Source organism: Chiloscyllium plagiosum, chromosome 16 (genome assembly GCF_004010195.1).
Source record: "Chiloscyllium plagiosum isolate BGI_BamShark_2017 chromosome 16, ASM401019v2, whole genome shotgun sequence".
Classification (NCBI taxonomy): domain Eukaryota; kingdom Metazoa; phylum Chordata; class Chondrichthyes; order Orectolobiformes; family Hemiscylliidae; genus Chiloscyllium; species Chiloscyllium plagiosum.
This window is the reverse complement of record NC_057725.1, coordinates 39480354-39505158: the sequence shown is the minus strand read 5'-3', so window position 1 is coordinate 39505158 and position 24805 is coordinate 39480354. Positions and strand designations below refer to the sequence as shown.

The 24805-nt window shown below is 39.8% G+C and overlaps 1 protein-coding gene across 2 annotated transcripts in view; it reads left to right on the top strand.

Moving 5' to 3' along the window:
* Nucleotides 1-24805, top strand: part of LOC122557812 (DENN domain-containing protein 5A-like) — a 264214-nt gene that overhangs the window by 195483 nt on the left and 43926 nt on the right. For both annotated transcript variants that reach the window (XM_043705881.1, XM_043705880.1), the window contains 4 exons: nt 1203-1334; nt 1809-1961; nt 5455-5542; nt 6577-6658. In XM_043705881.1, the coding sequence (XP_043561816.1) occupies nt 1203-1334; nt 1809-1961; nt 5455-5542; nt 6577-6658 (455 nt within the window). The remainder of the gene's footprint in view (nt 1-1202; nt 1335-1808; nt 1962-5454; nt 5543-6576; nt 6659-24805) is intronic.

The window sequence follows — 24805 nt, the reverse complement described above, 5'->3', positions numbered from 1 at the left end:
GTGCCCTGCATGAGGTTCTGTGATTGCCTACACTCACGTGGTGTTCCCCAAGCTCAGTTGGACAGAGGAGGGTGTCTATTTCCATTAGAATGCCCTGTAGATCCCATGCTCCACTTGCTGCATTTTATAATGACAAAGCCAGCTGCAGTGCCTATGTGAAGTCCAGTTGGGCTTCAGTAATAGGTACTTCTGCATGGTTACATCATTCATCCCACATATCAAATGGAATCTCAGCATCTCATTCAGGATAGACCCAAAATCACATGCCTCTGTCAGTTGTCGTAACCTCATCAAAAATCTCAATACGGATTCCCCCTGTTCCCTAATAGCCAAATGAAACCAATAGCATCTCAGGATTAGAGGAGGTTTCATAATATTCCTTAACCAGCTCCGTCAATTCTTGGCATGTTTTAGTGTCTGGTGCCTCTGGGAAAGTTGTCTTTTATAATCAAACATGCAACAGGTCCATATGTCCCCAATATTTGACATTTCCACCATGGGAAAAAGATTCTGACTCTCCAACCTATCCACACCTCTCATAATTTTACATATTTCTCACCCCTCAGCCTTTGTTTCATCAAAAACAATCCAAGTTTGTCCAACCTATCCTTCATGACTAATGAACTCAAATCCAGGTAAATCCTGGTAAACGTCTTTGGCATTTTCTCCAAAGTTGGTACCCTACTCCCAGAAGCTGTCTAAACAGCTGTCAAGACCTTTAAATTTCAGCTGACTGCTGTGGAAAGGGGACATGGTTTGCCTTCTTTTGACAGTTCTGCTCTATGAAAGAATTGACAGAATGGAATGGAAGTACAGCTCTGCATTTCTGAGGGAGACCTGAGTGGAATATCCTTTCAAAAATGGAGAGCTTCTTTTCATCCTTTATACATAAACAAAGGGGCACAATGGCATTCTGCGTGAGATTGTCACTCTTCAGAAAATCCAGCCCATAATTTTAAACTGGAATTTTATTTGAATGTACTGAGGAAATTGAGTGTATTTGAATTTCTGGTTTTAAAATTTAATTTTTGTGTAGTTTATCGTGATGCTTCATTCATTGATTTTTTTTAAAAAAAGACCATTTAACTCATGATTTCAACATGATGACCTGTCAATTTTAAACGCAAGTTAATTTGTGATCCACTTTCTGATAGTTGAAATTATGCTTATTCTTCTTACTCTGCTTATTTCTCTAATTGAAGAAATACATACAGGAAGCTCGGAACCTTGGAACAAGCATGCGTCAGCCTAAGCTGTCTAACCTGTCTCCATCAGTAATTGCACATACCAACTGGAAGTTTGTTGAGGGCCTATTAAAGGAATGTCGTAATAAGGTAATTTTGTTTTTCTATTAAGTTTTCCCTCCTTTTTTCCTGAAAGTACTCACTGTAGTTGGGGGGTACAGTGATGCACATACCTTTCTGGAGCTCGCCCAAGTGCCCGTGTTCATGTCTAAGTCTAGAGCCTTTTTACCCATGCAGGCATTGTTCAGTAGCACTCATTGGATTGTAAACTGGAAAAACTTGTATTTTTTTTTGTATCCTTCCACTTCCTCACCCCAGAAACGTTCAGGTAGTTGTATCCAAAATTCAAATTGTTTAAATTGATGAAATTATCTACTTAGTCAGTTATATGTCAAGGATCAAACCTCAGATCATTCTGGTCTGCATAATTTTATGCTATTTTCATAGTACATCTGCTTCCAAAGGCAATGAGAAGTTCTCAACTTTTTTCTACAAGGTCAGAATGGTAATTCTAATTGTTATTTTTCCAATGTGTTTATTAATTCACAAATATCTCTTTTGCAGACTAAGCGCATGCTAGTAGAGAAAATGGGGAGAGAAGCAGTGGAACTGGGTCATGGCGAGGTGACTATCACAGGAGTGGAAGAGAATACGCTGATTGCTAGTCTCTGTGATTTGTTAGAAAGAATATGGAGTCATGGCCTACAGGTCAAACAAGTAAGTAGCCAAGGAGAAAGTGAAGTCTGCAGATGCTGGAGATCCAAGTTGAAACTTTATTGCTGGAACAGCACAGCAGGTCAGGCAGCATCCAGGGAACAGGAGATTCGACGTTTCGGGCACAGGCCCTTCTTCAGGAATTCCTGAAGAAGGGCCTGTGCCCGAAACGTCGAATCTCCTGTTCCCTGGATGCTGCCTGACCTGCTGTGCTGTTCCAGCAATAAAGTTTCAAGTAAGTAGCCAAGGTAAATCTAAGGGATTTGTAGAGACATACAATGATTGCAGCACAAAAGAGGAATGTTCGGCCTGTTGTGTCTGTGCAGGCACAATACTCTAGTTGAGGCTGAAGCAGTATTTTGTAACAGCTTGCAATTTTCTCACTTTCAAACTCTGTACCACCACTTATAAGGCCTGTAATTCTGTATACTTTTTCTTAACTTTCCTGTCATAGAACATAGAATAGTACAGCACAGGAACAGGCCCTTGGCCCACCATGTCTGTGCCAACCATGATGTCTAAACTAATCATACCTGTCTGCACATGGTCCGTATCCCTCGTTTCCCTGCCTGGTCATGTGTCTATCTGAATGCCTGTTAAATATTGCTCTTGTATCTGCTTCTCCCACCTCCACTGACAGCACATTTCAGGCACCTACCACAGTCTGCCACACACATCTCCATTAAACTTTACCTTTCCCACTTTAAAACTCTGTCCCCAGTATTTGATATTTCCACCATGGAAAAAGATTCTGATCATCTACCCTATCCACGCCTCTCATAAATTTACATATTTCTATAGGTCACCCCTAAGCCTTTGATGCTCTATCAAAAACAATCCAAGTTTCTCCTTAATAGCAAATAAACTCCAATCCAGGTAAACTCCTGGTAAACCACTTTTGCATCCTCCCTAAATCTTCCCCATCCTTCCTATAATGTGACCAGAACTGCACATAATACTCCAAATATGATTGATCTAAAGTTTTATATAGCAGCAAAATGACTTGTCAATTTTTATACTCAATGCCCCGACCAATGAAGGCAAGCATGCCATCCATCTTCTTTATTAATAATCCATATGTATTGCTACTTTTAGGGAACTATGGACTTGCACCCCAAGTTCTCTCAGTATAGCAATGCTCCTAAGGGTCCTGCTATTTACTATGTATGCTTGTCTTCCATTTGACCTTGCAAAGTGCATCACCTCATGCTTGTCTGGATTAAATTCCATCTGCCATTTCTCCATGCAATATTCCAACTGTTATCGATCCTGCTATATCATTTGATAACCTTTCTCACGATCTACAACTCCACCTATTTTCATGTCTTTTGCAGACTTATGAATCATTTTCATCTAAATCATTTATATAGACATATATGAATAAAATATGTATGTATTGCAAACGACAGAGGTTTCAGCACTGATTCTTGCATAATAGCACTGGTTGCAGACCTCCAGTCAGCAAAACACCCCTCCACAACCACATTCCGTCCTCTGTGACCAAGCCAATTTTGTAACCAACTTGCCAACTCATCATGGATCCCATGTGACTTAATCTTCTGGACTAGCCAACTTGTCAAATGCTTTATTAAAGTCAGTGTAGACAATATCCACTGCCCTACACTTCTTCTTCATTGTCACTTCTTCAAAGAACTCAATCAAGTTTGTGAGACAAGACCTAGCCCACACAAAGCCATGCTGACTATCCCTAATATGTTCATTCTTTTCCAAATGCAAGTAGATTCTGTCCCTAAGTATCTTCTCCAATAATTTCCCTACAACTGATGTAAGATCACTGGCCTGTAATTTCTTGAATTATCCCTGTTACCCCTCTTAAACAAAGGAACAGCATTAGCCAGTCTCCAGTTGTTTCGAATCTCACCTGTGGCTAAAGAGGATACAAAGATCTCTGTCAAGGCCCCAAGAACCTTATCCCTTACCTCCCTCAGTATCCTGGGATCAATCTCATCAGGCCCTGGTGACTTAACTACCTTAAAGTCTTTCAAGGCACCCAACATCTTCTCCTTTTTAATATCAATATGCCCTAGTTTTACCACCATCCATGTCCTTGGTGAATACCAATGTGAAGTACTCATTAAGGGCCTCACCCACTTCCTTCAGCTCCAACATAAAATCCCTCCTTTGTCCTTAAGTAGACCTACCCTTTTCCTAGTTACCCTCTTTATGCTATTGTACAAATATAAAATGCTTTGGTGATTCTCCATAATTCTATTTGCCCAGGACATTTCGTTGCCTTTTTTCAATCCTTCAAATTCCTTGTTTAAGTTCTTGCCTTATTCCTTATGGGGCTTGACCAATTTCAATTTTCTAAACTTTACGTATGCATCCTTTTTGATTAATCTTTCAATACCTCTTGTCATCTACAGTTCCCAAAACTTGCCATCCTTTATTTTCGTCCTCACAGGAACATGCTAGTCTTGAAGGCTGATCAGCTGGCCTTTAAAAGATGTGTATTATCATTAAGAATAGCCACCCCCAATTTAAATTCTCCAGTTCCTGCCTAATACTGTTATAATTAGTCTTCCCCCTAGTTTAGCACTCGAACAATAGAAAGTTCACAGCCAACATAGAAACGGAATCTAATAGTCTTCCACAGGTATGCAAATAGTAGAAAGATGGTTAAGAGACTAGAGCTGATGAGGGTTTACAAAGAGATTTATGCATGGAAGTTGGAGACAATTCTGAGGTACTAAATTACCACTTTGCATCCATCTTTAGTAAAGAAGACACTGCCAAAGTCACCTTTACTCAATTAAATTTACCTTTCCTCAATTAGAATACTGTTTCATCTGATTCTAGCTTCTTCTCAAACTGCAGGGTGAATTCTATCATTTATGGTCACTTCCCCCTAGGAGTTCCTTCACTTTAAGCTTCCTAATCAATTTGCTTCATTGCATATATTAAATTCAGAATTTCCAGTTCCCTAGTGGGCTCTACTAGAAGTTGCTCCAAAAACATATCACAGCCATTCCACGAATTCTTGTTCATGAGTTCTGCGACCAACCTGATTTTCCCAGTCCACCTGAATATTGAAGACCTCATGATTATTGTAATAGTGCCGAGGCCTGTACATAACTCACACCAGGGATAACATTAGGATGTCCCAGTTGGAGTTAGAGATCGGCTGCAAAGTTTCCACAGGTGCGTCATGATTGTTGAATGTAACCTCGGGAAAAGATTTGTGACAATGGATGTTATGACCATTCATGTTTAGAAATATTCGGTAAGGGGAGTGAGATTTAATTGCACCAGAAGTAGGCATTATTAGCCTCAGGCCTGAAGTTTCTCTTTGAGGATTGTTAAGGTCTTGTTTTGATAAGTATCAATCGTTTATTAACAAAGTAATAGTCTTTTTTTAAAATCAGGATTTGTTGGAATCAGGAATCAGCAGGGTTCAGAGTTCCATAAGTTGCATCATAGACATTACATAAATGTTAAGTATTATATTGCATTATGCAGTATTTTTTGTTAATAGGGTAAATCGGCACTATGGTCTCACTTGCTACATTACCAAGAGACCAAGGAGAAAAAAGAAACTGTGTTAGGAAGCACCAGCAGTACAGGTAGGAAGTTTTCAATCTTTGAATATACATGAATTACATGAATAGAAAATTGGCCGAGAGTTGCCTACTTGTGGAATAAATTTCCAGATATTGTAGTGAAGTCAAGACTCTAGTATCATTTAAGAAACAAGTGGATGCTACAGGTGACGAATTTTTCAGGATGCATAAATTCAGATCAGCTAAATTTCTTCTTTAACCATAATCATCTTTAAGATATTCATGACATAAAAGTAAGTAAATGTGTTAAGTGATACCTTTTCTCCTCAGTGCAAAATGATCAGTTTCCTCCGCTTAAAATCATTACTTGTGTTTTAACAAAAATCCAACAGCTTCATGTTCAGTTTATATGATGAAAGCATTTTAGCCAGATTTTTTTAAACTGATCTAATTCTCAACAAGGAGTTATATGAACACAAGTGTATTTTATAGAATCCCCCACAGTGGCCAACAAGTCTACACCAACCCTTCAAAGAACACCTCACCCAGACCCATCCCCATCCCTCTACTCTATCCCTGTAACTCTGCATTTCCCATGGCTAATGCAACTAGGAGAAAGTGAGAACTAGAGATCAGAGCCAAAAAGTGTGCTGCCTGACCTGCCGTGCTTTTCCATCACCACACTTTTTGACCCATGGCTAATGTGCCTAACCTACACATCCCTGAACACTGTGGATAAGTTAGTATGACTAATCCACCTAACTTGCACATCTTTGGACTGTGGGAAGAAACCAGAACACCTGACGGAAACCCATGCAAAACATGGGAAGAACGTGCAAACTCCATGCAGACAGTCGCCCAATGCTGGTATTGAACCTGGGTCCCTGGCGCTGTGAGGCAGCAGTGCTAACCAATGAGCCACCATGTCGGTTCTCTAGATTAATGGTCCAGGCCTCAAGATTTCCAACCCATAACAACATCACATGATCATACACCTTTGTTGTATACCAATTTGCTTGATATCAGCTGATCATGGATATCAAGAACATAAATAAAGATTTAAATATGTTAAAAGAACAGTTTCTTCTTATCCTTAGGAATCATCCCAGATCAGGAGAGGAGGAAATTTGATGGTTTTGCCATGCCTCCATTAAAGGTTTCACTTACACAGGATATGAGGCAAGTTCATTACCTTAACCTGTTTGTTACTTGGTCCTAAAGAAGTTGAATTTTATGTATAGATTTACCTTTTGAAAAAGAATTTGACTTACTTTGCGTGATTTTGGTATTTAGTGATTTAAATCATAGAATTGCACAGCAGGAGGTCATTGGTGAACTTCTTGACGATAAACTTTAATAAATGCGTTGTGATTTTTCAATTCCTTGATTTTTATAGAATTAGTTATGCTTCAATCAAAGGAAACAATTCAATCCAACGCTTGTATAAGATTATTTTTGAAAGTGCTAACCAATATATAGCTCAATTCTTTTCACTGTCCTTGTACTTCTGCAAAAGTTTATTTTTAGTGAAGACAATAATTCAGGTCCATTGAATTCATGATAATGTTGTCACTAACACAATGTTGATAGATGGGAAATGACCAGCTGACTGCTGCCATGGTGCAATTTAACAGCATACCTCCCATCACCACTACTTTATGTCTTGGGAGACGAACAAATAACAGAGATAGGAATTTGGCACCAATTTTAGGTGAACAATCTTGGAAAATGTATTTGGCCCCTGAATGTTCACTGAAAGTTGGCAACTCTGCATCAAATTTATATCAGATAAATGGGTAAATAGTTCCATCTACTGGGCATTGTGAAAACAACCTGATTTTAAGGAACAGAATTGGCAGAAATCTTAATCTTGCAGTTGACAGAAGTTCATTACATTACTGCTTAAAACAGTAAAGGTTTTTTTTTAAATAACACTGATAATGACATTTTCAGTTTATCACAGTTCAGATTTATTGTATAATATTGTCTTCATGTAGCTTCCATAATAAGTTATAAATAAATTTCATGAAATTATTGAACTATTGCACCTTTAGTTCTAGATAATAGATTCCCTTAGTTTTCCCCTATTAGACAGCCTTGGCTTAATGGTAATACTTGGTCTGAATTCAAAGTTTTGAGTTAAAATCCAAGTACAGGGACCTGAACATAAATTTAGACTGAATCGCTGGAACACTAAATACTGAAGGAGTCCTCTCCTGTTGGAATTGATGTCTTTAGATTAGGTACCAATTAAGACTCCATTTGTCCCCTTAGATGGAGGTCAAAGACCCTGTAGCTTTATTTTGAAAATGTTATGGTAGTGCTGTCAAGTAGTTATCTTTAACCAATACCAAAAGCAGACAATGTGGTCACATTTCTTGTGATGGGACTTACTGTGGATTAAATAGTTGCTATATTTCCTATATTCCAACATTAACTAGACTTCAAAAATACTTCTCAGGCTGTAAAGCTTTTGGGCTGTGCTGTGAAAAGTGCTATTATAAAAAATACTCCCTTTTGACCCCTATCTCTCTCTCAAGATTGTTGATTCATGCTATAGTATAGTTTTGCAGCTGCCAGTATTCAAGAATCGTGCCCGAATAACCTGCCTTAATAATATATAAGCTAAGACTTTGCAATCCATATTCCAACAGACACTTCTTTTTAAAGTTTTTAATTAATGAGTCACAAATGTTGCCATTTTTAAGACATAACTGACACTGTTATCAGGAGTAGTGAATGTTAATGTTACTGGAACCATATGCAGCAGAAGTGTTCACTTTTATTCTTTACAACATGCTGAATCAGTTTTTTCGTGTATGTTTGAGTTACCTCAAGTCCTTTGGAGGGCTATCCTCTCCCTCTTCTTTTGGAGGAACAGTCAGCAATGTTGCAAAAAAAATCAGTTACCATCTCCATTCTTCTAGGGTAACTGCCATCTAGGATGCACTCTATTGCTGCCATTTCATCTACTTTCCACCAAATCTAATGCTGTTTTACTCTCATGCTTGCAATATCTTCACTCATTTACTCTTTCTCCCAACCTCCCACATCTGTGGACTGCAATGAGAAAGAACTGTTTTAAAAATAGGGAATGACCAGGAGGGTGACAAGAAATTTGATACCTTTGTTTTGTGTGGTTGTGAATTTCTGCAATGTGCAGTTGACCAGGAGTTCAGGAGTTGTTTACAAATGAATATCATTAGTTCTCAACTAACTCAGCAGGTTAGAACTGGAAACAATTTACAGACACAGGCACAGAGGATAAGAAAGACACAGTGAATGTACAGTTGTTCTCTCTAGTGGAAAATTCCGTTCCTGCAGCAGCTGTGATTTCTGATTTGATAAATCTGAAACATTACAATTGAACCATCTACTATGTTTCTTACAAATCAGTGGAAGCATTCAAAGAAATATAACTGAACACTAAAGGCCTAGCTAGCCAAATAAAGATCATCTCAATATCGGAATCAGGAAGCACAGACTACAGAACTGTCTTTTCTGTTGTCCTAAGGGGGAATTAGCGTTTTAGTTAGTATTTGTATACCAATGGTTTATTTCTGTTTATCTCTAGCTACAGTCTAATAACCTGTAACAAAAATAATTCTTGCTCACTACAGAACCTAGTCCATGCTTCCTAGCAACTATGGTCTGAAAGTCAGGAAAGTTCGGGTATTGTGCAAACCTTTTAAAAACAGCTTTAATGTTTGCTATGTCTTGGGAAATAGCAGGGCTCAATTTAAGGTGCACCACCCCAGTGGGTCATAACATATAACACTTGCTCCACTCTTTTCTACTTGAACTAACCCTTTTAGTCTCAGCCTGCCTCATGGTTTTGAGCATGGCGTTTTCTTTATTTACCTGTATGTGTTTATTTGCTTCATCAAAAAATATCATAAATAAGTTTCAAGGAAACTGGAGGACAAATCGAAGAATAAAGAAGCCACTTTTTAAAAGCACAAATTCTCAGGGAAATGAACCTGCTGCCTTGATAATTAATGGGCACACTCGTGGATAAGTGATAAGCTATCCTGGAGCTTCGTACAATTAAGCTTTCGAGATTTACACTTTAACTTTCAATTAGCTTTTCAAGATTATCATTTTTCTTTCCATGCATTACACGTAAATCAGCACTGTTGATTTTTCTTCAAAGAGCTTTACAATTACAGAGCTCATCTTGGAGATAATGCCTATAAATTCAAAAAGTTTTAAATGCATGATAAAAGTATAATCCCAAAAATTATAAAACACCCCTTTATAAGTTCGAACAACAACATCCCTTATGTAGTAGCCAAAAGTACCTCTTTTACAGTACTCACACCAGAGGGAAAAAAATAATGTTTTCCTAACATCTCAATGCCTTAAGGTAACTGTGACTTTAACACCTCAACTGGGAACACTAATGTCAATTTCATGGAACTACCGTACACCTGATCTTAAATGCACTCTGCTTCAAGTAAACTCTAGGTGCATCTGGTTTGGGACTATCACTAACTCCTTATTCTAAAGTAATCTAGTTTTACTATATTCTTCCCTTCTCAGGAGCACAATTATGTACAATTGTTTCCATCCCACGGCTTCGCAGAATTACCCGAAACAAAGTAAAAATGTAAAAAAAAGTCTCTCTTTCTCTAAACCCTGGTGGTAATCTAAGCTTAAATAGACTCTATGTCTAGAAATTTCTACCAGACCTTAAAACAGAATAGATAGTGGTGTTAACTAGTAAGATATCTTAACGTAAGCAAAAATTATTACTCCAAATTAGCATGCTCTATTGATTTAAAAGATATTACCATGGCTACAAATATTTACAAATTAATTATCAATTTCAGATACACAGAAAACCTCACATATCACTAATACAAACTTAAACAAATATTAAAGCATTAAAAATACCAGAGAGTTTATATTTCAGTGCCAAATGTACGCACTTCTATGCAAGCCACACCTGATGAGATGTGAGGTTGTTAACATGTGCAGGACATGTACAGAATGGCAGTTTGTGGCATCAGTCACTGCTGCCGTTTTGGAGCTCAGTGTTCCATCTAATGCCCTCTTTTAACTTCATTTAATTAAGCATTCACCCAGGATCACAAAAAACGCTGTAACAATTACTGACTACTTTATTATTTCAAATCAACCTGTTCAGTGATGTTATTACATACCTCTGGAGCAGCTGGGACTTGAACCAGGAACTCTTTGCTCTGAGGTAAGGATACTACTTGTGGGCACATCAGTCCAGGAGCCCACAGCTTGTCTACTCCATCCACTTTTTTTCTCTCTCTCTCTCTCTGCTTTTCTTTATTGTTTCCATTATTATCTTGCCTTTTCTTGGCATCTTTGGTGCAAGATGTCTTCTCCTGGCCCTGGCCCAGTAAAGAGGAGGGTTCCAGCCCGACATAGCAGCCTTAGCCAGGCATGGCAGTCTCCCATTGTGGCGACCTCATCCTAGAGGGGCGATCTCAGCTTGGCATTGAGGTCTCCAGTTTTTGTTTTGTCTCAGCATGAAAGTCTCTTCAGTGCCAGTACATCCTTTCCTCAAGTAAGGAGACCAAAACTCTACACAGTCCTCCAGGTGTGGCCTCACCAGCATTGAATACAGCTGCAGCATAATATCACTGGTTTTAAACTCCATCCCTCTAGCAATGAATTCCATTTGCCTCCTTAATTACCTGCGGCACTTGCAAATCAGCATTTTTTGATCCATGAACAAGAAAGGCCAGGTCCCTCTGCACAACAACATGCTACAAATTTTCACCATTTAAATAATAGTCCATTTTATTGTTATTTCTACCAAAATGGACCTCACATTTACCAACATCGTACTCCCATCTGCCAGATCCTTGCCCATTCAATAACCTATCTATATCCCTCTGCAGACTTGCAGTGTTCTCTGCACACTTTGCTCTACCAATCATCTTAGTGTCATCTGCGAACTTTGGTACACTACACTTGGTTCCCCAACTCCAAATCATCTGTATAAATTGTAAATAATTGTGGTCCCAACACTGATCCCTGAGGCTCCCACTGATTGTCAGCGAGAAAGACCCCCATTTATCCTCACTCTTTGCTTTTTGTTAGTTAACCATGACCCATAATGCCATGCACCTATATCTTATGCAGCAGTCTTTTGTGCAGCACCTTATCAAATACCTTGTGGAAATCCAGGTACACTACATCCACCTGTTTCCCATTGTCCACTGAGCCCACAATGCCCTCAAAGAATGCCAGTAATCTAATTAAGCATGACCTGCTTTTCATGAACCAATGCTACGTTTGCCCAACGGCACAATTTCTATCCAGTTGTCTCGCTATTTGTACCTTAATGATAGATTCAAGCATTTCCCCCCCCTACAGAAGTTAAGCTAATGGGCCTATAGTTACTCATCTTTTGTCTTACTCCTTTTTTAAACATTGGTGTCATATTTTCCAATCTGCCCGAACCGCCCCAGAGTCCAGCACATTTTGGTAAATTACCAAGAGTGCATTTGTTGTTTTCCCCACCATCTGTTTTAGTACCCTGAGATGCATTCCATCAGGGCCAGGAGACTTGTCTACCTTTAGCCCTATTAACTTACTCAACTCAATCTGTTTAGTGATCATTTCTAGGTCCTTACCTGCCTCCTTGTCATTAATTGTCAGCATGTTATTTGTGAACTTCCACTGTGAAGCCCAATGCAAAATACCTGTTCAATGCCTCAGGCATTTCCTTATTTTCCATTGTTAAATTCCCCCTTCTCATCCTGTAAAGAACAAGTGTATACCTTAGCCACTCTTTTTTCATTTTATATATTTGTATAAATCTTTGCTATGTATTTTTATATTCTGAGCTAGTTTAATCTCAGAATCTGTTTTACCTTTATAGCTTTTCTCGTGGCTTTCTGTTGATGTTTATAGATTCCTCAATCCTCTATATTCCCATTTTACCACTTGGTATGCATTAACTATTAATTTGAAACACTCCTTTATTTCCTTAGCTATCCCATTTCCTACAGTCCTTCCTTTTCACTGGTATATACTTTTGCTGAGCACTGTGAAAAGTTGCTTTGAACGTCCACTGCTGGGCCTCAATTATTCCACCATTTAGTCTTTGTTCCCAGTCTAGCTTAGCCAATTCCTCCCTCATCCCAGTCTCCTATGTTTAAGAACAAGACACTGGTATTGGATTTTATCTTCTCACCCTTCTTCTGAATTTTAAATTCAACCACACATGTGGTCACTCCTTCTGAGAGGATCTCTGAGATCAATAATTATTCCTGTCTCATTAGACAAAAACCAGATCTAGGATAGCTTGCTCCCTCATAGGTTTCAGTACGTACTGTTCAAGGGAACTATTGTGGAAGCATTCTGTGAACTCCTCTTCAAGGCTGCCTTGACCGACCTTGATTTGACCAATCGATATGTAGATTAAAATCCTCCTTGATAATTACCATACCATTTTTACATGCATCGGTTATTTCTTTGTTTATTTTCTTCCCACTACACCGATCAATAATTTCTTCCCCTTACTATTTCTAATTTCCACCCACCTTTTTCTCCATAGAACCTGTATCATCTCTCACCACTTAATATCAATGGCATCCTTAAATATCGAAGCAACACCACCTCCCTTTCCTTCTTATGTATCATTCTGAATAGTCTGATACTCCCGGATATTTAATTCCCAGTTGTGATTACCCTGCAAGCATGTCTGTGTAACGCCCACTATATCAGACCTATTCACAACAATTTCTGCCATCAACTCATTTACCTTGTTTCAAATGCACCAAGCATTTAGGTAAAGTGCCCTTAAGCTAGTTTTTATACCTCCTTTTACAATCTTAACACCTTCACCAGAAAACTCTTTTTGTTTTTAAACATTCTCACCTTTTCAATACATTGCTATTCTATTCTATATTCTATTCAACTGTGATTTTCCCTGAATTGGGTATTTAATGGCCAAAGCCATGCTTGCTATCCAACTAAAGATGACAGGTAGGCTCACTTCCATAGGACTTTGGAAGCAGCAGCAGTTACCCTTGCAGGTAAGTGAAAGAGATACACCAAAATAGAGACATTAAGGCAAAGGGAATAGTAATGGTTGTAGGGAAGATATAAAGCATAGAGACAAAAGCATGGAAATGGTTAATGAGAAGAGACAAAATATAGAGCCAAAGGGAGTGGTATTGGCTGTAGAAAAGACAGAAAGCACAGAGGCAAAGGGCTGGCTGTGGAGAAGCAACTACATGTATCTTGTCTCTTACCTACAACCATTACAACTACCTTTTCCTTTTGTTCTGTGACACTATTGATCTCTAATCTCCCTTGCTCTCTAACCTTAATCTGATCTTTTTGTTCCACTCACGCCTCACTTTTTCAACAGCCTAAAATTCATCATATTTCCATCTCCCTTCGGTTCTGAAAAGGGTTCTTTTTGGATTTGAAACTGGTATATTTTGCACCATTGCTGCCAGACTGATCCACATGTTAGTTGCTAACACTTGGTGTGGTCTCACCTTCCTTGACCCCTTTATTATCTAAATTATGTCTCTAAATTATCAGACTGCTTGTCCAGCATCCATGAGTAGAAATCTCTTCCAATTAGGTCAGACCAAAACCATTATTTTTGGCCCCCAAGATAAACTCAGTTTCCTATCTACCAACTCCATCTCCACTCTGGCAGCAATCTGAAACTGAACCGTGCTCTTTTCAACATTTGATGCCTTTGACATGTAACATTTGAACAAAATGAACTTGCAATGATTTATCTGCAAATACCTAATTTTCTATTTCCAACTCTTCTGCCTCCTCCTTTGCCTCAACCCATCTGTTGCTGAAACATTCATCAAAATCTTTCCTGTCTCTGGATTTAACTATTCCAATTCACTCTTCGACACACTTCTACAATTTACTTTTGTAATCTTGAAGTTTATACTTCCCATCTCCTCAAGATCAAGTCCTCTTCTCCCAAGAGCATTGTAATTGCTGACCAACTTTGGCTCCTGGTTAATCAATATTGATTTTAAAGTTCTCATTTTTATTTTCAAATCTCTTGATAGCTTAATCTCTATTATCTCTTATTATCTTCTTCAGTCCTATAACTCTGTCAGAGGTCTGAGCTCTTCTAATTTTGGCCTCTTGGTCATCCCTGATTTTAACTGCTCTTAACTGGTGGCTGTGCCTGCAGCTGTTTATACATAAGTTTTGGAATACCTTCCTAACCTTTCCTGTGTCACACCATGAAAAACATTTTCTTCAAAGTGGCCCACAATCTCAGAATTCATGTTTACATGTATATCTTTTAATCAAGTGATTCACTTTAAAATTCCAGCAACAAAGCTTTAGTCTTAAGCAAAGTAAAGGTTAGCTTCTTACAAGACACTGCTACCAATTACTTTAAAGTTACTGTTTAGGAAATTCAGTCAAGGATTAAACATAACTACCTACTTATGAAATTCAGTTCAATCCTTTAATCTAGGTGAAGTGCTGGATGTCTGGAATGGATAGTTGAAGCTATATAGAGTTGTGTTTGACAGTTGTGATAGTTTATGCAGTCAAATAATTGGATTGCCTTTATGAGTGAAGTGAGAGTTTCAAGGAGCAAGTGCCAATCCCTTTTCCTATTGACACTATTGGCACACAAAAGTCCTCCTTTCTCAGCACAACAGGCATGATAACTGGCACTTTGCTCTGTAACTTCCACTGACAGAGAGAAAACTTGACTCATCCTGTTCACAGTTATTTCAGCTGAGAGCTATTGCATAGAAATGGCTTCACAGATTTTCCTGCAGTTTCTGCATAAAATGGCTCTTCCCTTCCTAGATTTTATACAGTTCAAAAGCTAACAGGATTGCTATCCCAAATTATCAAATAATGATGCCATGTATTGGGTTGAGGATAGCCCAGCATGGAACATAATCTCAGCTGTGGCAATTAACTTTTTGTACGTCTCTACCAGAAACTTGAATGGCTCTCAACTCTTCCTCGTTTGGTAAGGTACAAAAGAATTATTTGCATTTCCAGGGAAGTAATTTTAAATGATTTAAAAGAATGAGGTGCCTGAGGGAAGGTGGAGTAGATTGAATGCATTCCTATTGGAGTTTAGAGAATGGGAGGTAAGCTGACTGGAATGATGTGTACCGCTGATGGTTCTTTTATCATTTTATTCAGTTTATAAGAACCTGATAAGAGTGAATACTATGAGATAATTTCCCTTGTGGGGAAGTCTCCCTTTCAAGTCTGAGATGATGAGAATACTTTTTTAACTATGAGGATCATTAGTCATAGATCAATAGAGGTCTACAGTATAAGAAACACCCATGAGTCTGCATAAATCAGAAACAACCACCTAATTATTTTAATCCCAATTTCCAGCACTTGTCCCATGGCCTTGTATGCTTTGGCATCACAAGTGTACATTTAAATACTAAATTATTTTGGAAGTTTCTCATTCTACCACCCATACATGCAGTGGGTTCCATGTTTCCATCACCCTCTGGGTGAAAATACATTTCCCCACTTTGTCTCCTCTGCTCCAAGAAAAGCAATTCCAGTTTGTCGAATTTTTTTCATAACTGAAGCTCTCCAGCCCAGGCAACATCTAGTAAATCTCCTCTACATCCTCTGCAGTGCAATTATATCCCTCCTGTATTGTGGATTCGAGAACTGCACACAATACTCTCCCTGTAGCCGAACCTACTTTTTATACAGTTCCAGCATTACCTTCCTGGCCTTAAACATCATGCCTCCGCCATTAAAGGCAAGTATCCTGTATGCCTTCTTAATCACTTTATCAGCCTATCCTGCTACTGTAAGGGACCGTTGAGCAAGCACATTAATGTCCCTCTGATCCTCAGTACTTCGTAGGGTCCTATCATTCATTGTGTATTCCTTTGCTTTGTTTGTCCTGCTCATGAGCATCACCTCACACTTATCTGGAGTGAATTCTATTTGGCAGTGATCAGCCTATCTGACCAGTCCATCTCTACCCTCCTGTAACTCAAGTCTCTCGTCCTCCTCTCTATATACCACTGCACCAGTTTTTGTAACATCTGCGAAATTATTGATCAACCCTCCTACATTCAAGTCTAAATCATTTATATATCCACTGATTCCTGCAGAAGCCCACTGAGAACAAATGTCCAATCACAAAAACATCACCCTCTGTTTCCTGCCACTCAGTCAATTCTGGATCAATTTGCCAAATTTCCTAAATACAATGGAGGACTTTATCAAAAGCCTTGCTGAAGTCCAAATAGACCACAGCAAATACATTGCCCTTGTCTACGAAAAATTCAGTCAGGTTGGTCAGACATGTCTTCACCTTAATAAAACCATGCTGACTGATTGTTTTTGAGTAATCCCTGCCTCTCCAAGTACAGATTAATTCTGCTCCTCAGAATTGCTTCCAATAGTTTGCCCTTCACTGAAATTAGACTGAGTGGCTGTATTTCCTGGTTTATCCCTTAGTTAATTCTCTAACATAAAGCAGTGTCTTGGAACTAGTTCAAGGCTGAGTTAGAAGTCTAGGGTTAAGGGGGACAGACTACAAAATGGAGTTAGGTCAGAATCAGATCAGACATGATATTACCAAATTGTAGATCAAGCCTGAGGGTCAAAGGAGCCTACTAGTCATCCTTTTTTTTTGTTGTTTTGTCACGAAATGGTGAAACTGTAACCCTTATGTTGGACATAAATGGACAATATAAAGTGCTACTGTTGACAGTGTAACATTCTCAACATTTTTCTAGGACTTCGCAAAATCTCGGTCTATCTTTTGTTCGCACATAGGTTGATGCCATTGTCTCCAAGCATAAAAACTTTGCATCTTCTTTCCAATAAAACAATAAGGGCTCCCTTTAATCTATAACAATCAAATGGGCAGACTTCAGAACAGATCACATGGCCTCTTCCATTTTATCTTAAATGGAAGAGACAGTCTCAAACGTAAGAATCTCATAAACCTCATAATTGTGGTAAGTGCTTCAAATAAGGAGCTAATTTTATATGTGAGCTTAGGTACAAAGTATTACACTTTCATAGTCTCCAAGAAGCACCAAACTCATGTTTCTTTTGAGACCTGCCAGTGTTATGATCCTGCTGCACAGGTACCTGATGAAGGAGCAGCACTCAGAAAGCTAGTACTTCGAAATAAACCTGTTGGACTATATCTGGTTTAGATTAGATTAGATTAGATTTCTTGCAGTATGGAAACAGGCCCCTCAGCCCAACAAGTCCATACCGACCCTCCAAAGACTAACCTACCAGACCTATTCCCCCTGAATAATGCACCTAACACTATGGGCAATTTAGCATGGCCAATTCACTTGTCCTGCACAGCTTTTTGGACTGTGGGAGGAAACCAGAGTACCCGGAGGAAACCCACGCAGATATGGGGAGAATGCGCAAACTCCACACAGATAATTGCCCAAGGTGCAAGTTGTGTGATTGTTAACAGTGTTAAAAAAAACCTGGGCTTTTTGACCCGCATTTAAGCAAACTTTGTTGTTCTCTTTAAAGCTGCTCCTATAAGCCATAGAACCTGTTTGAGAATACAGCAGTAAGTCAGCATGAATTTGAAAATACTCCTGCCTCCCTCCAGCTTTCCTTGGCACACTGTTATAATTGCAACTGAGGAACCAGGAATGCCAGAGTAGGGTAGTGGGTAGGATGAAACAAAGGCTGGGATCCTAACGGGGGCTAACTGTAATCAATATTCAAAATCATTAAAAATCGTGATTTATTACAGAACTCAAGAGGTATGGCTTTGCTTGAAATGCATATAACCACAAGCCTTTTCAGTCAGTTGGTTATTGGAGCCATGTTGCATTGGGGAAAGAAGTTCTCACTGCAGCTTATGGGGAATATATGATCATAGTCTATCACACAGGTGCTAGAGAATCCCTCTGTTTCATTAATGACTGCAAGCTTTAGCCTGACTGGAAATGGAACATTGTGAGCTATGGTGAGACCATTATCAGACTTGACTGTATTCTAATATTTCTGTGCTGTCATGGCTGACTGGGGTGGTAGGCTGGAAATCAAACCTGACTATTCCTAGATATGAAATCACAAATATGAAAATTTGATCATCCCACCAAACTGCCCAAATTTGCTTAAATATCTAAGTTAGGGTTAAAGAACAAATTCACCAAGTTTTTTTTCATTTACAAGAAAATACTTATTCTAATCGAACTGTTTTTAACTAGTGGCAAGAAAGAAATGAACTGCTAACTTATAACACTATAACTTAAAGGGGACACCTTTTTTAAAATTCCCATACAGATGCGAACAGAAAAACAAAGGGATAAGACAAGAATATTGAGGGTGAGGCCATAAGACGATATGACATAGGAGCAGTTGAAAGCCATTTGGCTTAAGGTTTGCTCCACCATTCATACATGGCTGATATGTTTCTCAACCCCATTCTCTTGCCTTCTTGCCATAACCCTTGAGCCCCTTACCAATCAAGAACCAATCTCTGTCTTAAATATACACAATGACTTTGTCTCCATGATCTTCTGCAACTATGAGTTCCACAGATTAACCACGCTCCAGCTGAAGAGATTCCTCCTCGTTTTAGTTCAAAAGTGTCATCCCAGGGGATCCAAGATGGCGGTGATCTAGGAGGATGGTGTTGCAGATTTCCGCATCACAGCGTAAGCAGGACGAACTTTTAACCTGCCCAATCCGGATCATCGTGATATCCTAAGACTCTGCAAAGGTCGTGAAGTCCCAGGAAATTGTTTAAAATCAACTTACCTGGGCTTTTGCCATCCAGGGATGCCAATGAAGGGAGGAGGAGCGTCCAAGGCCAGGCTCGCGGCCCAGGCTGCAGGATCGTCTGACTCAATTACTTACTAGGCCCTGGTGAAAGAGCTCGCGAAATCTCACAAGATGTTGAGTAGGCAGATAGGGGAGAAGCTGGCCCCGATCTCTGTCATGCTGCAGAAGCGTGAACAGCAGTTGGGAGACCTGGAAGAAAGGACAGATGAGGTTGAACACAGATGCACAGTGGTGGAGGTTGATACCAGTTTTTTCAAGGATAGGGTTAAAACCCTTGAGACACAGGTCCGTAATTTGTGTGACCAAGTTGATGATCTCGAGAACGGGGCCGGAGGAAAAAATATTTGGATTGTCGGTCTGCCAGAGGCTAAGAAAAGTGACCGGTCAGAGGAATTTATTGAGGACTGGTTGTTGAAATTCCTTAACTTGAAGGCTGGAATGAGAGGCTTGAAGATTGAGATGGCTCACCGGGTCACGGTGCAGAGGTCAGGTCTGGGTCTACATCCTCGTCCTCTCGTAGTGCGGTTTCATCATTATAGAGATAAGGAGAGAATCGTGGAAGCTTCCAGAACCCAGGGTTAGGGTCTGAAGGCCCTAATTTATGAGGGCTATAAAATCATATTTTTCTAGGACTTCTCAGTGTCAATGGTTCAGAAAAGAAAATTCTATGACGATGTCAAGAGAAGACTGAGGGAGCTTGGGATCCAGTACTCTGAGGTTTCCGGCAGTGTTTCAGATCACCTTAGATGGATGCATACATCTCTTTGACATGTCGGAGAAGGCAAGAGAATTTGTGGACAAATTAACTTAATCTGAACAATTTAGTATGTACAAATAGTAGTGTTGTTTGGGTATGTCTTTGCCTTTTTTCTTTAAAAAACAGAAAGTCTGGTTGGGGCTTTCTTTTCCTTTTTTTATTGGTAATAATCTGATTTAAACTATGTTTGGCGACGGCTGAGATGTGTACTTTCAAATTCTAATAGCAAAGTTTGGGTGGAGTATTTACCCTTTTCAAAAATGTCTTTATTCACAGTACTATTCCTTGGTCTATTTTCATTCTTTTCTGCTTGTGTTTGTGGTGTGGCTGTAGCTTGGAGGGGCGAAAATGGTTGGAATGGCTAGATGCCTACTTACAGGCAGTTTATAACCGGTTCAGGTATTTAAATGCCCACACTGAAGTCTTGGCAGCGGGATGGGAAATTGGGTTTTGGGATGGGTAGTTGTCCCCTTTGGGCAGGGGGTGAGTTCCCCTATTCAGTGCCATTGGTGCTTTATATGTTGGTTGGCTTTTTGGTTTTTGTCGTATATAATCCTTGATAGCTTTGTAGGTGTGTTAACTGTAGTGGCTTTAGGTCATGTAGTTTTTATGTTCAATGGATCTTGCAACACTAAGGCTCGGTGATTTGTGGTTCTAGTTCTTTCTCTGGAATTTAAATGTTACTGCAGAAGGTTATGGTTAATGACTTGATTAAATGGTATACCTGGAATACCAAGGGGAGTTACTCACCAATTAAGAGGAAGAAAGTACTTTTGAGTCCTATAAAGGAGAAGTTGGATATTGCTTTGTTACAGGAGACACATTTGGATGATAGGGAGCATTTGAAACTACAGCAGAATGGCTTTGATCGGGTTTACATTTCACCTTTTAATACCAGAAGTAGGGGAGTGGCTATATTGGTTCGGGGGAATCTCCCATTTAAGTTATGAGAGTGTGTTAAAGACACACATGAGAGTTTTGTAACTCTCAAAGCCCTGATAACTGGGGAAGAATATGGTGTTTTAAATGTTTATTGTCCTCTGCTTCATCCTCTCAAATTTCTGATAGATGCGTTCTCTAGTCTTGAGTCCCAGCATATCATTATAGGGGGAGATTTTAGTTATCTGTTGGTTCCCACAGTAGACTGGTTGCCCAAAGGCCCCCCGAAACCCTCTGTACAAGCTAAACAATTAGTGGATCTGTGTGTGGAGTTAGGATTGGTGGACATCTTGAGGTGTCTCCACCCTACAGGTAGGGATTTTGTTTTTTTCCAATTCACACAGATGTCCCACCAGGATTGATTTTCTTTTCTGACCCCCAGTGGCAACCCTGGACTTGGTGGCATCTTGTCTGATTGGTATCATTACCATCTCCAATCACACTCTCGTGTACCTGTTGGTTAAGATTAAGGACATTACAATGGGTCCGAGGCACTGGCAAATGGATCCCTTTATCTTCAATGATAATAAGTTTATGGAGTACTTCTCTAGGGAATTTCGGGTGTTCCTAGACATTAACTCGGGCTCGGTTAGTAGCCCATCCACCTTTTGGGAAACTGCCAAAGGGGTTAGTTATTTCCTACTCTGCCAGTAGGAAGTGGCAGAAGGGTGAGCAGCAACATCTCCTAGAAGCATGGCTGAAGGCAGCTGAGAAGGCTTACTTTGACAGGCCTCGTTGGTCAAGCTACAGAGGATTATGGCGCTGTGGTCTGCATTGAATTCCGTGCTCACGCAGACAGCAAAGAAGGAGCTTACTTTTGTAAAGCAAAGGATTTATGAGCATGGTGACAGGCCAGGCATTAAAAGCTATCAACTAAGTTCGCTTTTATCTTAACGCGTGTGATTGGGCTTGTGGGGACCGTCTTTCAATATGGTTAGATATCGAAACCCCTCCGGCAGGGTGCCCCCCCTTACTAGCTTGCTGGTTTGGGACAAAATGAGGACAGTTAAGGAATATTGCCATAACCCAATAGTTATCATAGTGTTAAAGCATGGAAGGCACTTTGGCAGAGGGAAGGCAATATTGGCAAAACATCTTCTCTTACATCTATAGTGGGTATGCTGGATTTTCAATCGGGCTTGATAGATTCAGGATTCAAACGTTGGGCAGCTAGAGGTGTGTCTTGCATGGGTGATTCTTTTGAGAGCGACACAATGATGTCCTTTGATCAGTTAGCATGGAAGTACAAACTATCTAACAGGGACCTATTTCGTTTTTATCAAGTTAGGGATTTTATTCAAAAAAAAACCTACACTTTTGACTGATCCCTACAAATCCAACATAGAGAGGAGGGTGCTCAGTGATAAGAGTACACTTGCTGTTAGCACTTTATATCATCAGTTGGGGTGTGCCCCCTCAGATGAGTTTGATCAACTCTGCAGGGTGTGGGAGAGAGAGCTAGGTGTTGAGGTCTCCCAGAGGCATGGTAAGATATTTGGGAAAACGCAAGAAAGATATCAATTTGCAATAGGACCCATGCTTTACAGTTAAAGATTCTCCACAGAGTCCACTTGGCTCTGGATTGTTTGTCAAAATTTAAACCAGGGTTATCTTCAACATGTCCAAGTGCAAGGATTGTACGGGCACTCTTACCCATTGTCTCTGGTCTTATGGTACACTTCCCATTGTACTTCAGATTTCTGAAGCCTTTCCCATGCCTTTATTCTTCTTACCAAACTGCACAACCTGACACTTATTTGCCCATTCTCCTACTGTGTCCAAATCCTCTGAAGCTTCCATGCTTCTTCAACACTACCTGCCCTTTCACTTCTCTTTTGTGTCATCTGTAAACCTCACAACAATGCCTTCAGTTTCTTTGTCCCGATTGTGATTTGATTTGATTTATCACTGTCACGTATAACAAGGTACAGTGAAAAGTGTAGTCTTACGTACTTTACAGGCAGATCGTACAATACACGTACATCAGGGTAACAGAACAGAGTGCAGGATATGCTATTATGGTATTATGCTGAGAAGGTGCAAAAAGAGAGATCAACATTAACATTTGAGAGGTCCACCCAAAAGTCTGATAGCAGTGCGGAAGAAGCTGTTCTTGAGTATGTTTGTATGTGTATTCAAATTTTTATATCTTCTGCCCAATGAAAAAAGGTGGAAGAGAACATAACCAGGGAGTGAGCGAGGGGTCTTTGATTATGTTGGTTGCTTTTCCAATGCAGTGGGAATTTTATACAAAGTCAATGGATGGGAGGCTAATTTGGGTGATGACTGGGCTGTGTTCTCAACTCTCTGTAGTTTTTAGTGCTATATAATGTGAATAATTGTAGTCCTAACACAGATCCCTTCAGAGCTCCACTAGCTGCGATACTGAAAAAGACTCTTTCGTCCCCATTTTCTGCCTCCTGCCAGTCAACCAATCCTCTATCCATACCAGTACCTTGCCCCTAACCCCGTGGGCTCTTATCTTATTTCGCAGCCTCCTGTGCAGCATAGTGTCAAAGGCCTTTTGGAAATCCAAATAGATCATGTCTAGTGGCTCTCTGACTAACTTGGTTGTTACCTCCACAAAGAATTTCAGCAGATTTGTCAGACGTGATATCCACTTGACAAAGCCACGCTGACTCAGCCCTTTTTTACCTTCTAAGTACTCTGGAATCTCATCCTTAATAATGGACTCTAAAATTTTAGAGGTCAGTTTCCTGTCTTCTGTCTCCTTTCCTTCTTAAATAGGGGTGTTAAGTTAGCTATTTTGCAATCCTCTGGGACTCTCCCTGACTCCAGTGATTCCTGAAAGATGCCTCCATCATCTCCTCAGCTATCTCCTTCAGAACTCAAGGCTGTTGTCGGTCTTCTCCGGGTGATTTATCTGCCCTTAGGTCTTACAGTTTCCCCAGCACCATCTGGTAATTGATAGCCACTACACTCACATTTGCCCCCAACTCTCGTGTAGTTCTGCTTTGACACTGGTGTCTTCCACTGTGAAAACTGATGCACAGTACCTCTTAAGTTCGTCCATTGTTTCTCTGTTCCCCATCACTGCTTCTCTAACCTCGTTTTCTAGTGGTCCAATGTCCACGCTTGCCTGTCTCTTACCTTTTTAGATATCTAAAAACTCTTGCTTTTTTTTATATATTACTAGCTAGCTTACTCTCATATTTCATCTTCTCATTCCTTATTGCTTTTCTTGTTATTCTCTATTGATTTTAAAGGTTTCCCAATCTTCTGGCATCCCACTAATCTTCACCACACAGTTCTCTTTCCCTATAGTGGAGCATCCAGCTCGCTGCTTTGTTCTGATTATACTTTCGTCAGCCTTTTTGAATTATGGGTGAGTCGATAACTCTCTGTAGATGTCTGCCACAGGTCTGGCTGTTTCTGCTCCTAGAAGGTAAAAGTGAGAGAGAAGTGTATGCTTTCTCTTCACAGGCTGGGTGTTTCTGCTGTATCGTCCCAACCCAAGGCTTGTAGCTATCAGGAATTGACCAAGTGGTTGTTAGTATGCTGAGCTCTCCTGAGGCCACAAAACTTGGTCCATTTAAAAGCTAATTGAAGGACACTCTCTGGGCAAAACAGTCCTCCAACAGAGACATTTAGAAACCGACACTCCTCCTCCCTTCCCTGTCCCCCTGGGTTATCCAGCATCCTCGCACACTGTTTGAATAAGGCAATACTGTAGATATAACACATAATGAGTTCCAGTAGTTCATCTTTAAAACTGCAGCATCATCTTCCATAGTTCCTTTGGTTTAAAATTTAGTCCGTCATCTCAAACAAAAATGGTCTTTACAATGATTAGATAACATGCTAACATTTATTATCTGCTTCTGTATGTGAAGACTGGTCACTTG